At 33.3% G+C, this 14,774-nt stretch overlaps 1 protein-coding gene across 2 annotated transcripts; it reads right to left on the bottom strand.

The window, feature by feature from the left end:
• Positions 1–351: 351 nt before the first annotated feature.
• Positions 352–7,018, bottom strand: LOC110730926 (uncharacterized protein SYNPCC7002_A1590-like). Of its 2 annotated transcripts, XM_021910759.1 has the most exons (6): positions 6,619–7,007; positions 6,225–6,415; positions 5,733–5,778; positions 4,156–4,238; positions 3,961–4,077; positions 352–781 (listed from the first exon to the last, which is right to left on the bottom strand). In XM_021910759.1, exons 1-6 carry the CDS (start codon positions 6,818–6,820, stop codon positions 710–712), a joined length of 711 nt encoding a protein of 236 aa, XP_021766451.1. In that variant the 5' UTR covers positions 6,821–7,007; the 3' UTR covers positions 352–709. The 2 variants fall into 2 exon arrangements, with proteins under 2 accessions (XP_021766451.1, XP_021766452.1); XM_021910760.1 differs by lacking the exon at positions 352–781 and having other exon boundaries at positions 4,013–4,077; positions 4,156–4,273; positions 5,733–5,840; positions 6,619–7,018.
• Positions 7,019–14,774: the final 7,756 nt, after the last annotated feature.

Genomic DNA, 14,774 nt, shown 5'->3' with positions numbered 1-14,774 from the left:
TTCAGTTCAGTAAATGTAAACAGGCCCTATAACGATCCTAGAATCTATATATTACAAAGAACGGTGAATAATGATTTACTTTGTATAGAGTACAAGAGAGATTAAGTATAGAGAGTAGGAAATTGTGGATCAGGTTTTCAAATAATTTTTTGAGGTTACGGGTGCTCTTTTATATTATCTTCTTGTTTTAATCTGGTCTTATAACTGTTTATCAATGAGCATGCGCTGCATAGATTGAATTGCAAGCTTGCCAATCACGATTGAAGTCCTACCCAATAGATGCACCACAATGCAAACAATCAAGAAGGTTACAATCACATGATTAAAGGCGCATTGCACTAGGCCAAGCAGTTCCAGGTAATAGAATGCGAATTTCATCTCAAATCACTAAATCAACAACAATTTATCATGCCCACCTACATTGTCTCTTGAATGCCAAAGCAAAATGACTGTTATAGTGTATCATTAGAATAAATACAACATAACAGGGCTTTTACTCCAGAGTTCTGACACTTTCAACAATATACACGTGTACGAGATTTAACTCTTAATTTGTTATTACTAATTTTTACTAAAACTATACTCCACGCAATTTCCCGACATCTTTATGTTCTTCCTCCATTGTCTAGAAGAAGTTATCAGACATTAGAAAAAGATCGTATTCCACTGGGTAGGAGTTGGATGAACAAGAGTATTATGACTTCCAGAGTTAAATTTGACCAGTTCCAAGAGGTTGCCTTGAGGTATCCCCTGAAGCCCATGCTTGATAGTCCTTAACAAGCTGTACAAACCATAAAAGGTAAGTGATCAGTCTAACTTTTACAACTAATACAGGAAAGCCAAACATCAGAACTAATTATATGGTGGGATACGGATTCAAGGAAGTGCAAAACCAATTCCCCTAATAAGGATATTTCTTACGTAGTAATTCTAAGAACACTTACTGTTAAATTTTTAAGATATAAAGCATTACTTAGCAAAAAGGGCAACCACCATCAACAAGAGCAAAAACATAAATATTTATGACTAAGACAAGATATGCTCCCGTAGCTCACCAACAAACTTGGAGTACACAAACCATATGAGAGCCAGAAAATACAAACTACTGATTATGTGCTGAGATTAAGGATAAAATTTACCAATCTCTGAACAAAATTGTGGAAAAGAAAATCTTTCACGAGCTATGGGGTGTTTTTGTAATGTTTTTATCTAAAGGCTTGTTTTGTTGGGGTGATTGGGGACCTTTTTGGGAAGACTTTTCCCATGCGGGCATACTTGCTAAGCTTGTTGGTGTTTTTGCTCTCTCTCCCATTTCAATCAATGAAATTTTTTTTTAATCAAAGACTTGCATTTTGATGAATGTTTCTTTTTTTTGAAAACGCATTTTGATAAATGTTCTCTATCTTTTCTCTCAATTTTCAAAATCCAAACCCATTAAATCCAAATAGTTTTTATTAGCTTTGTTTTGGTTGGTTTCGTAGCTATATTTTTCTTTTAGAGTAGTGTAAGGCTCTTTGAGTCCCTTTTATTAGTAGTCTTTCCTAGTGTGGTTTTTTTAAAAAAAAAATATTTTAGTAACTAACCGCTTATGTTTGGAGTTTTGTTGTTCTCTATTCTTTTGTGCAATGAGAAAATTCCATTGGAGTCAAATTGAAACTCAAAGAAGCAAAAGCATTGATGGAATTTTATTACGAAGCACATTTGGTGAGATCGTTCCACCTTAACTCCTTTAATAATTCTTGTGGTTGTTAGTTCTCGGATACTTGAGGGAAGTTAAATGGTTTAATGTTGATTACAAATTCTATTTGAGATTAGTGGTTGATCATTGGCTATGTTGTCATGATCTTATTTTTAAATTGAGGATTAATTGACGTTACATGATTCATGCACTACAACTTCCATAATTCTTTGCTTTTAAAGTTTAGTTGCTTGCTTGCATTTGCTTGATACATCTTTAATATATAAAGAAAATATGAATGGGAAAAAAATTGAAAATGCTAAAATTTCCTTTTAAGCAAAACCTTGTAAATATTGTTATGTTTCATATTTGCATTGAACATAGAAAAATATATGTTTGAATACCTTTCTTCCTAAGAATTAAGAGTTTGCACGCTCTTGGAATGTCGTTGGTCGACTCTAAGATATGGCTATGCAAAGGTAATTTGTGTCCCGAACTCGTAAGGGCCCATTGTCCTAAATTTACGGGTTTGTGGTAAGATGAAGCCCTAGGGATAGTAATTGATCCTAATGTGAGTTTTAATGGTTCAAACCCCTAATGGTAGTAATTTGTTTTACTTTCACCCTTAGTTTTAGTAAATTTATTCGGGCATAAAGGTTTGTGTTGCTAATTTATTCGGTCATAAAAGAGGAATTGAATGGAAATCAAGATTGAGATTATGAATTCAATCAAAGTGCACAAGAAAGAAAAAGTTGTCCAAAGTTAACGAGGAAAATTCAATAAAAAAAAAATGAGAAAGAAGGAAAAAGAAGAAAAAAAAAATGAGAAAGTGCGTGGAAAAAGGAAAAGTATCAAAAGTATCTTTCGGCAAATAAGAGGGAGTTTTTGTTGTTTTTGTTATTATTGTTTGAATTTTGAAAGTTGGTAGAAAGTTTGATGCTGAATTTGAGGGTTGATCGGCCTTTGCTTCACAATTAGGCTATGCTAAATTTTTCTACACCTTTTTCTCCTTAGCCTACGTTTCAACCCAATAAAGTCCTTTAGTCCTTATATTGGTTGAGAAAATAGTCGGTGCAGGGAACTAGATTTCAAGCATATGGAATAAGCATGTCTCGGTAAGATGTTGGGTTCCTCTTACTCCTAATTTCCTATCTTTGTTCCAGCTCTTTCATGGAGTCACAAGAAGTTACATTGAAGGGCAAAATTGAATCTAGATGAAAAAACGTGGTTGGATTGTTTGGAATGTGGGAGTGGTGGAGCTTGTTCGAGTTCTCTACACTTAGCATAGTTTATCCTTCAATCAACCTTTAGCATTTGATAACGTGCTTACTGTTATTGCTTAGAAAAATTGTCATACATCTATGCTTACCTCTTAAATTAGTTCAAAAATGTTTTATGTTATGTTTGTTTGCTTCCTTTTTCTTCACCACTTCTTGTATTTGGTTGTCTTACTCAAGAGTTGTGCGTTAAACTCTTTGGAAACCTCGTGAGTGTATACTTTCCCTCCATCCTTTTTCTTCACCACTTCTTGTATTTGGTTGTCTTACTCAAGAGTTGTGCGTTAAACTCTTTGGAAACCTCGTGAGTGTATACTTTCCCTCCATAGCGATGTACAGGTTTACAAGGCTTGTTTTTGTTAAAAACAACCACAATTCTTGCGAAAGTGAGTTTAGTGTATATTCTTGCATCTAGTCTTTGTTCTATGTTTTATTTTGCTTGCTCGGGGATGAGCAAAAAAGTATGTTGGGGGTATTTGATAAGTGGTCTTTCTTTCTTGTGATATTATCCCCATTCTTGGTGCTTCTAGCTTATTCTCTTAAATTTGTTTCTTTTTAGTTGCTTTCTATAGAATTACATGATACTTGGTGTTTTATACTCAAATTTCCCATTAATCTTGCATCTTCCTTCATATGCTCACTAGTCTGATGCAAGTCCTTGTTGTAGGATGCCTTGGAGAGCTCATGCCGTGGTCTCTATAATCATCGTGCATAATATGAAACGTAAAGAAAAATTTAAGCAATTGATGGAGTAACATTTATTACTCCTAGACTGACTCTCTACTCCGTATAAAGTATCTTTTTTTTTTTTTTAAACAAAGCATTGTTATTGATTGATTGGCATAAAATCCTAGATCTACCATTGGGCAGACTTATTCCAAACAAGGAAATAGATAATAATTAACTAATATTGAAATATGGGAAAGTGAGATGGAAGGAGCACATTTGAAATGACTCTTTACATAGAATACCAATGGAAGCACATTCAGCATTAACTTTACAAACCTGTGCCATAAATCGAGGAAGCATAATCACAAGTATTTGTTCAAGTACTCGTGCTCCATTTGATTCAATCATCTGTACTGGAATTGCTCGAAATGGAAAAGGTACATCAATGCTCACCTAAAATCCAGGAGAAAATGAGTGCAAATCCTAGACCGTTGGGTAAGAATTGTAACATAATCTCGAAAGGCATATTACCTCAATGACTGCATCAGAAGTGAGCTGCTGTATTTCTGAGTTGCTTTGCTCCACACCACAAGATATACGATTCACCATGGAAGCTGCATTCCCATACCAAACCAATGTCAACGCATTCCTGAAATAGCATGACACAAGGACTCAAAACTAGCATATAATGATTAAAACATGCCAAAGACAGTTTAAAAACTGTTCTCCACTTATTCCGGGAATGTTTTGTCACCTTTATATACAAGGCAGTTCCATAACCAGTTTAAGTGTCCAACTTATAATTTCACAGAGCCCAAAAAATACCTTCATATACAAGAAAATTCCAAGGGAAACAAGGAAAGTTAAATTTGTACCCCTTCCATATATTTCTTTTATTCCTCCGGATTTATCCAGTACATTAAACACTTGCATCTTTCCTACATTCATAACCAGATAATGTGTTCACCTATAGAAGCAGAGTAGTAGTGGCAACATCTCATGTTTACATTTCTGGAGCCAATAAATTCATTATCAGACTATTAGATAGACCTTACAAACTTAAACGTACCATTTGGCCTTCAGTCCTTTTACTAATTTCTTCACGAATAAGTTTTGTCAACCATGCAAATGCAAATGTTACAAGATAGAGGTAGCATAGCCAGTACTGATGAAAAAGTTATAAAAAATACTCATGTTTATCTTAATGCTCGCATATGAGGGATCTCAAATTATTTTTAAGGCTTTACTCACCTAAGAGTTAATCTACATGGGAGAAGGATAACTTAGACTTTAACCAATTTTGATCTAGAATTATAAATATACAATTAAAACTAAGGCTAACAACACACCTAAGAAATATAATAACCAAAAATAAGACTTAAAACTTATCCAATAAGATTCACTGAACATAGATGCACACTGAACTACTGATCCAAAATTACTTCAATCCTAGTTCAACTATAATCATTCTTAAAAGACCACAAAGCTTAGTTATCCAAATTATCCCGAAAAAACCAAATGAAACGAAACGCTATATTGGGGTGTTTTGCTAGGTTGAATAATTGTGTAACCATTCTAAACACCTACCTAAGCAATCTAAACACCCAATTGGTACCTAAGTGGCTAAGTGAAGCTTAGTTATTAGGATTGAATTCTTGCAATTTATTATGCATCAACTAATTTTGATTCCATGTACCAAAAAATAAATAAATCAATTGCATTGTGTGAGACTAAGTTCTCCAAAATAGGATAGTACTACATCAAACCTAGAGGAGCGCTTTGGCCTTTCCAATAATAGTGGTCAAAATCTTTATAGGTTAACAAAAATCAATTAAAAAAAGCACAGCTAAGGCATATGCCTAGGCAGACCAGATCAATACCCAGAGGGCTCAGTCAATATTTCATACCAACAGTAAGAATCTTAGAAAATTCAATTTAACAGGGAACCCTTGGAGTAGAGATCAGGTATACACATAAAAAACGAAACTTAATGGTCACAGAAACAAATATTCAAGCATTTCAAAGCAATTCATATACAAGAGGAAGATGGCTTAGAGCTGTAAATGAAAACTAATGCTATAGGAAATCTTGTAACAGAACATTTTTACCCTCAAATTTGTCGTTCTGCGCAACCACGATCGGTGATCCCTCCAACTGTCATGAAGAATATCACACGATAAGGAAAAGCCCATGTCCACCAGTGTCAAAAGGCCAAACTACAGACACATGAGCTTTGTATATAAACAAAGTAGCTCTAAATAAACACATAATTCATTAACAAACAAATGACTAAATGTCATAATAAATTTTACAAAATTCTGAAAGAATGCAACTAATGAGTTATGCATAGGATACACTTTAAGCTTATTAACATAATGAGTAATTAAATGGCAGTTTATTCAAATTGTAACTTGTAAGCGACAACCCCTCTATTCTTTGAAAATGTCTATTATAAGGTTGACAATCTAGTCAACTTCACACTAACAAAGACCATCAATCAAGGCAATTGAACCATATATAGCCTCAATTCACACAACCAATGCATACAAAAAAGTGGACATTGCTAGCAATAGAACAAAAGGGCAAAGAAGAAGTCAGACCTTGCAGGATAAGAGCTTAATACAACATCCATTAGGCTCTTCTTCGACACGAACAAGCAAAACCGGGCAAACCTCGAAAGAAAAGAATTTAAACCTGTAGACATAGCACCTAAATGTACTATCATCTACTCTCTCTATCCTCTCTGCATCCAACACTGAGTATTGACTTGCCGGCAAGCTCATATACTCCACTACTCCACCACAAACAAACATATAAATAAATAAATTAATAAAATCATTGAAGATATCTTTAACAAACATGATTATCAAATTCCTAATTACAGTAAGATACCAATGAAAACAGGCAAACGATCAACAACCCAAAATAAGAAATACCCAAGAACAGAAATCAATAATGCAAGCATTAAAATTAAAGGAAATAGAGTAATATTACAAAGAGGGCGTTGAAGCTGGTGAACAGGAACAGTCTCCTTGCGGCGGGCGATAATTCGAGCTTTAGGGGCTAATTCAGAAGAAATTCGAAGTGGGTATTTATGGAATTGAATGGGAAAGGAAGGATTGAAGAGAGAAGTTTGAGAATAAGGAGGGTTTTTCAGCAACAATGGAGATGAATGGTGGTGGTTCATGGCAGCCATTGTTTCTCTGTTTGGTGGGTTTCACCTTACAGAGAGATTTTTTCTGTTTCAAATCAAATGACAGGTGCTTATCTTCTTAGGAATTCCAATTCCTAGGATAAGAGAGAGCAAAGAGCAGGACTTCCCGAGGTTGGCTAGTGCTACAAGCTAGGAAGTGCACGCAATACGATGATTGATATCTGCCTCTAGTCTGGTTCAATTAACATCCTAAACTTTGACTACTAAAAAAACACCGCCAACTATTGATTAGGGTGTAGCGTTTGTTATTATTGCCCTTTAATTATCAGAAATGTCTCAATTTGATGCCCAAAATACCCATTAACAGTACACGTTGCACTCAAATCAATAGTTGATGGTGTGTCAGCTACTACTTAAAGTTCCACCTTGTTTCTTTTCTATTTTCTTCCCTTTTTCCTCGGCTTTGGTGGCCAAATAGACTTCGATAGCAGGAATAAAAGATTGGTTTTCTTAAGAGTTTGTAAGTGTCATAAGACCCTTCCAAATCAATTCAAACTTGCATATGCCCTGCTACAATCCTCGGACAAATTCATACAAAGCAATTTCATCCGATAGCCCATGAATCTGAATTTTCTCCATGTTAAATCTATGAACATAGGATCAAAATCCATCTTCTGCTTTCTAGATTTTGTCTATCTGCATGCTAGTCTTCTTGGCTGGATGTTCTAGGAAAATTTTCCCGCAAACAACAAGCTAAATGTTAGGAAATAGTTTATGCATTCGGTTGGTAGAAGGCAAAACCAATCTTGTGCAACACCTTTCGGGGTTGATGGGAAGCATTTTAATCACGTAGAATCATCTACGCCTTGAAGGTAAAATAGATTTTGACAGGCTTTTATTTTCTCCACTAGGTTGCTTGTTTATTTCATCAAAGGCTTTGACTAAGACACTCTTCATCTTAGGCGGCGAAGGGGCATTAAGATCTTAAGGGGAAATGGAGGTGGATTGTCCCCTAAAGTAAGGAGTCACAGCTGGTAGTCAATCGGCTGAGGTTGTGTCGCCTAACCCCTTAGATGATCAATAATATTGTGATTACTATAAATTTTTCATGAATTAAAAGAGTAGCATTACCACTGCTTTATCAAAACAAACGACAAAAAGTATGAGTGAATATAGTACATAATTTAAGAGATTAGAAGCTTTAATCGAAACCATCAGATGTAGTTATTGTTTTAAGGGCCTGTTCTCATTTACTGAAATGAGTTGAACTGAATTGAACTAATTGAAGTTGAACTTGAACTGCCTGAACTGAACTGAACTGATTGGAGCTGAACTGAACTGAATGATTGGAGCTGAACTAAACTGAATGATTGGAGCTGAACTAAACTGAACTGAATTATTATTATTATTATTATTATTATTTATTAGTAGTAGTTAGTAGTTAGTAGTAGTTAGTTTTTTTAGTAGTAGTAGTAGTATTAGTAGTTAGTAGTAGTAGTAGTAGTAGTTAGTAGTAGTAGTATAGTAGTAGTTAGTAGTAGTAGTAGTAGTAGTAGTAGTAGTAGTAGTAGTAGTAGTAGTAGTAGTAGTAGTAGTAGTAGTAGTAGTAGTAGTAGTAGTAGTAGTAGTAGTAGTAGTAGTAGTAGTAGTAGTAGTAGTAGTAGTAGTAGTAGTAGTAGTAGTAGTAGTAGTAGTAGTAGTAGTAGTAGTAGTAGTAGTAGTAGTAGTAGTAGTAGTAGTAGTAGTAGTAGTAGTAGTAGTAGTAGTAGTAGTAGTAGTAGTAGTAGTAGTAGTAGTAGTAGTAGTAGTAGTAGTAGTAGTAGTAGTAGTAGTAGTAGTAGTAGTAGTAGTAGTAGTAGTAGTAGTAGTAGTAGTAGTAGTAGTAGTAGTAGTAGTAGTAGTAGTAGTAGTAGTAGTAGTAGTAGTAGTAGTAGTAGTAGTAGTAGTAGTAGTAGTAGTAGTAGTAGTAGTAGTAGTAGTAGTAGTAGTAGTAGTAGTAGTAGTAGTAGTAGTAGTAGTAGTAGTAGTAGTAGTAGTAGTAGTAGTAGTAGTAGTAGTAGTAGTAGTAGTAGTAGTAGTAGTAGTAGTAGTAGTAGTAGTAGTAGTAGTAGTAGTAGTAGTAGTAGTAGTAGTAGTAGTAGTAGTAGTAGTAGTAGTAGTAGTAGTAGTAGTAGTAGTAGTAGTAGTAGTAGTAGTAGTAGTAGTAGTAGTAGTAGTAGTAGTAGTAGTAGTAGTAGTAGTAGTAGTAGCACTTATTGGAGCTGAACCGAACTGAAAATAAGCTGAAGAGAACAGGCTCTAAGAGTTGTCTTTTCATGGTCATGATGAAAAACTAAGTTCATTGATTAGAGGCTTTCTTAAGCTATTGGCTTTTCTTTGAATTTAAACCATGATCTTGAGCATTCCAAAGCCAGGCCATAGTCAACTTAGTTCTCCAAGTGTCCCGAAAAGATAAAATTAATGCCGGTACAAAAGAAAAACTTAAGCATACTAGAAGAATTTGAATTGATGGTTTTTTTTTTAATTTTTTTTTTCTTACTGGTGAATCTGCTTATGTTTCCGATAAGGAACAAATGGCACTTTGTTTGAGATTTGTTAATGTTAATAAAAGGGGGGAAGTGTGTTAGTGTTTTCTCGATATTGTGTATGTTTCTCATACTAGTTATTTGACTTTTAAACCTACTATTGAGTCATTACTCATGTAATACTCTTTGATTTTTTCTCAAGTTTGAGGGCAGGGTTATGACGGGGCAAGTAATATGCAAGGTTCAAACAATATAATGGCCTTAAAAATTTAATCTTGAATGAATTTCCCCAAGCATACTTTGTCCATTGCTTTTCTCATCAACTTTAATTGCCACAAGTTTATCTTGCTAAGAAAAACTCAGATTATGGTTGGATTTTTGTTGATGTACTTGCATCTCTCTTGAAATTTGTGGGAAATTCACTAAGAGGAAAGAGTTTATTCTAGAAAAATAGTGTTAATGGGTTGTAGAAGCATTATCCATGAGTGAAATTTAGTATTGAATCAAGAACTTTTTTAAATCAAGAACGTGGCTTATGTAGGTCATTGGGGATCTCACATTAATTTAAAACTATTTTGAATGTGCTTGATTTATATCATACAATACTTTTGTCACTTGATGTCATTTGATTCACTTGATATATATCCTACCATACTTTTAATTTGTCAATTGGGTATCTGATGCAATTGATTCAAATAAAGCACAATTTATTACACACTTGTTGATAGATATCATTTGATTTTGTTTTTGTGACACACTTGATGGTTGTTATATTTGGAATTATAAATGAGTTGAATGTGGCATTGCTAAAACATGATCAAGAAATTGTACATGTAATGGTGATGGTTGATCTAACCAAGACTAAATTTTTAAAAGACGCATGAAAAGTGAAGAACAGGATTATCATATGGAGAAAGTCGCTTCTTGTATGGTTAAATATGCATTTAGGTTCCACACATGGAAAGATGATATATTATTCTTGGGAGAAAAATGTTTAGAGGTAAGGTCGACAAGTGACAAATTTTCATCATTTTCGAGTTGAAATTTTTCTTAGTGTCATTGACCTTCAATCACAAGAACTTGAAACGATATACTGAGGTGAGTAAGGATCTACTTATGTGTATGTCTTGCTTTAATCCTGCTAATTAGTTTTCTTCATTTGAAAAGAAAATTAGTTCAACTTGCACAATTTTATCCTGATGAGTTTCAAGCTTCGAGTTAATATTTTTGAGCATTCATTGAAAATTTCACCGTTGATGTTCTCGAAATGATGAGAGATTTGGTTTTTGAAAAGTCTAAGTGAGTTTTCTATGAAACTTGTTGAGACGGGAGAGTTTATAACAAATGATCAAGTCTACTTACTTTTGAAGTTAGTGTTGATTCTTCTCGTTGCAATGACAAGTGTAGAAAGATTACTTTTTGGAATGACGCAAGCTAAGAGAAAGATAAATTGTGTAATAGCATGGGAGATCAAATGTTCAAAGATTACTTGAGTATGTATCTAGCGATAGATTTGGATTATTTTTAATAATGTTGGCATGAATGATACTGTAAATCATCATCAAAATATGAAAACTTGTCGAGAAAAATTGTAATAAATCTAAATTTTATTTTGTTGTAATATGCATTTGTAGAAGTATTACTTTATAAAATGAACCTTTTTATGTAACTGTTTTTGGTTCATTATTAAAGCTTTGGCTAAGCTATTGTCTAATATATTATACGTGGTCGAGGATAGGAAAACTTATCAATCAATCCTGGATCCGCCACTGATCATCGTAATCACTTTAAACACCATCACCTTAGACGTAGTTGACTAACAACTTCATCTTTGATGGAGATCTCATATGGTGGATTTTCCTCCTCATTTGTTCATCATTAGAAATCACTTCTTTTTTAGGATTGGAGTAGTTAGGTGTTGGAACTTAAGAGCAAATGCAACGAGCCTTTAAATATTAGGGTTTATAATCATGACTCCCATCATAATTTCTTCCTCGTTCACAATTTTGATATATAGTATGTACGTGAATTGCTACCAATTGAAGGAGATATAAAGTTTAGTTGACGAGTTAGAATATGCGATAAAAAGTGGAGATCGAGATGAATAAGATGAACCCAAATTTGGGATCTCAAATGCAATCGAATTTGTTGAAGTATACCAGAAAAGCAAAGATTAAGAATTGTAATTTATAGGAGAAACCCAAAAAAAAATCAACAACACCCGTTGTATAAGCAGTGTGGTACAACACCCTCCCTTTTAAAGATTTTTATTTTTTAAAAAAGAAAATTCTAAAAAACTCCCCTATTTTCCTCCCTTTGTAAGAGGACCATTGTACAAAAAAAAATCCAAAGAAACCCTAGGAGAAAAAAGGTGTCAATTCACAAAAGGAAAGTTGGTATTGTTAACTTAAATTGGGAATCTGGTTAATAAATAGAGTTGATGATAAATAATTAAAATAAAAATTAAACTAAAAAAAATCCAAGGAAATTTTTAGATTTGACAAGTGAACAAGCTTGGGATCTGACATGTATCAAATTTTGTTAAAAAGCAAAGATTAAAAAAAAAAACAATTATTCATTTGAAAAAACCCTAGAGGAGAAAATGTGTTGATTCATACAGAAAAAAATAATTGGATTTATTAAATTATATTGGGATTATCTAGTTATAATAAAGAGAGTTGATGACAAAAACCTAAAATCGATTATATAACCCAAAGAAATTATCAAGTTTAATTTGACGAGTGAAGAATCATTGTTTTTAGGGTTCTTAAGAGGAATTATCCATAACAAATGGAGAGAGAGAGAGAGAGAGAGAGAGAGAGAGAGAGAGGGGGGATGAAAATAATGAACTAAGATATGAGGAAAGAGAGTGTGATGTAAATTCATTAATGGACAATGATATTTTAATCTACAAAGTTAACAAGTTCCATACATAAAATAAAAGAAATTGGGAGCAGTTATATAAGCTACTGCTAGAAGTTTCTTAAAGGAAATCTTACAGCAACAAACTTATTACATGTCAGCATAGAGCTCATAACAAACTCTAACAACTTCTAACAACCTGTAACAAACTAATCCAGCGTGGCACTTGTTGTATTAGCAGCAGTCACTCAACAGTAGTAGCAACATCCCCCCTCAAGCTAGGATGTATGTCATCTGCAGACAGCACTAGCTTGGACTTGAGCTTAGTATGCAGCTTCTCTGGCAAAGCCTTGGTCAGAATATCAGCTAATTGTTCACCACTAGCAACATAAGTGAGCTCCAACAACCCTTTCAAAACCTTATCTCGATTAAAATGACAATCAATCTCTATATGTTTTGTTCTTTCATGAAATACAGGGTTTTTTCCTATGTGTATGGCACTTTGATTATCACACTTGAGAGTAACAGGTTGTAAATCCTGTATTCCCATCTCTTGCAATAATCTGACAAGCCAGGCTACTTCAGATGCTGCCCTGTAACACCCTAGAAATTCCTTTCTTTTAAAATACCTGTTTTGCCCTATTTAAAAATTTAAATAGGAGTATCTAAGATATTACCGCCACCGTGAAAACCGCTAAGGCAACCATCAAAGACACACACTTACCTCATTGCACTTGTTTACAAGCACACACAACAATCAACAAGACACATTAACTAGACACTAAATAATTCATTTAGCGTTAATTACGCATCGAACGAGTTTCTAACTATACCTCCCCCAAATAAATTGAGGTTAACTGACACGGGAGCTAACCGTGCCAGCGACAAAACCACTCAAAGGTGTCGGAATTCCTGCGCATAATAATAAATAAAAAGGAATGTACAACATCCTGTACTCCATTAGAAGTTATGGTTAAATATAAAACCCCATAACTCCCCCCATTGTTCATACTCAAGGTATATACGTTCCAAGAGTTTTGGTGCGTAATTTCTTTCACTTTACATTATTTACGTGTTATTGGACTTGGTGATGACTCTCAAAGTATAATAAATCAATCAACAATAATTATTCAATCAACCAAACATATCAATTTAATTCTTGAATAATTAGTGACCACATATTATTTAATGTTGAACCTCTTTTAATTCTACCTCAATGTCAAAGACACCTTAAACGCATAAAGTGCCAAAAATCCTATCCCTCGCTGTTAAAAACACCTTAAGTGCACAAAGGCACCAACATACAATTTATTCCTCGTGTACATAGACACTTATATAGCTCCTTCCTCATGCTTAAACCATCGATAAAAAAATTATATGAACCATAATAAAATTCCTTTACAGTATTCCAAGCCATATTAAACATGTAGTTTAATTAAACATGCACTCTAACATGCCATAATTAAAAGTATAGTCCATATAATCATGCCAAAATCTAATTTTTAAATCCATAGACCATCACAAATAATTCATGCTTCACAATTCAATCACCAACACCAATACTTCACAATTCCATACGTAAACTTTAGCATGATACTACTTGTAATTGATTGAAATCAAGCCTAGCATGATTCTACATCATCAAAATATGCTAAGTACGCGAACGTACCTCAAATAAGCCCTTAAAGTAGCCGATTATACTACAAAAATTCCCGAATTAAGTCTCCTACATAAAGGGACAATAATACTATATTAATTCTCCTTGTATACACAATTTCCAGCAACTTAAATTTACTTTAGACTACTTAAAATAATCTGAAACTTATTTAAAAACCCCTAATTAAACTCATTTTAATGGGTAATCACACCCTTTTATTAAAATCACAATTATACTACTTTAAATAAAATTCCAGCCTACTTTAAATAAAATTCCAGCATTTTAAACTAATAAAAAACCCCTTTAAAAATTCATCAAAATACATCTTTATACTTAAATTATCCATAGAAACATTAAATTATCTCTTAACCCTTTTAAACTCAAGGATAAAATTTAAAGCATAAAAAAAACTTCGTTAAAAATCAAAAACTGCCCGAAAATCATACTTAGAAGCTTAATTTGGCCACGAGAGGATGGTGTTCACACAACCAAAGGTAGTGAGTTTTCTTAAAACGTTGTTTCCACATGGAAAACACTACTTTTTTTTATCAAAATCGGACGAGTTCAGAACCTGATCGGGATTAATACGGGATTAATATTAACGAACGGAAATCTAATTATTAAAACATGAATTTATGCGTTCAAAATAATCTGGAATTAAGTAAAACTAATCAGTAGTTATAATCACCAAAATTTTAAAATATCATTACTATAAAAGCTCTAAATCAATTGTTCATAAAAACCCTAAAATCATGATTTTCAATAATTAAAAACCCTAGGTTATAAAATTTACAAAATCTGAAAATTATGACATTTATAAAATCTGAAATTATAAAGTTTAATCATCAAAATATAATTTGATACTAATTAAATTAATTTCAAACAATAAAATCAAAACCCATAAATCAATAATTATAATTACACAAATTAATAAAACAAAGGAGAGAGAAAA

This window comes from Chenopodium quinoa, unplaced genomic scaffold (assembly GCF_001683475.1).
Source record: "Chenopodium quinoa cultivar QQ74 unplaced genomic scaffold, ASM168347v1, whole genome shotgun sequence".
Lineage (NCBI taxonomy): Eukaryota > Viridiplantae > Streptophyta > Magnoliopsida > Caryophyllales > Amaranthaceae > Chenopodium > Chenopodium quinoa.
This window is presented reverse-complemented; position numbering and strand designations above follow the sequence as displayed.

What these genes read in the sequence shown, in the direction of transcription:
- LOC110730926 (XM_021910759.1), bottom strand. Translation starts at nt 6,820, where the DNA reads ATGGCTGCCATGAACCACCACCATTCATCTCCATTGTTGCTGAAAAAC. An exon ending in CCAGCTTCAACGCCCTCTTT is followed by an intron (nt 6,416 to 6,618) that starts GTAATATTACTC and finishes GTGGTGGAGTAG; the next exon opens with TGGAGTATATGAGCTTGCCG. An exon ending in TTAAGCTCTTATCCTGCAAG is followed by an intron (nt 5,779 to 6,224) that starts GTCTGACTTCTT and finishes TCTTCATGACAG; the next exon opens with TTGGAGGGATCACCGATCGT.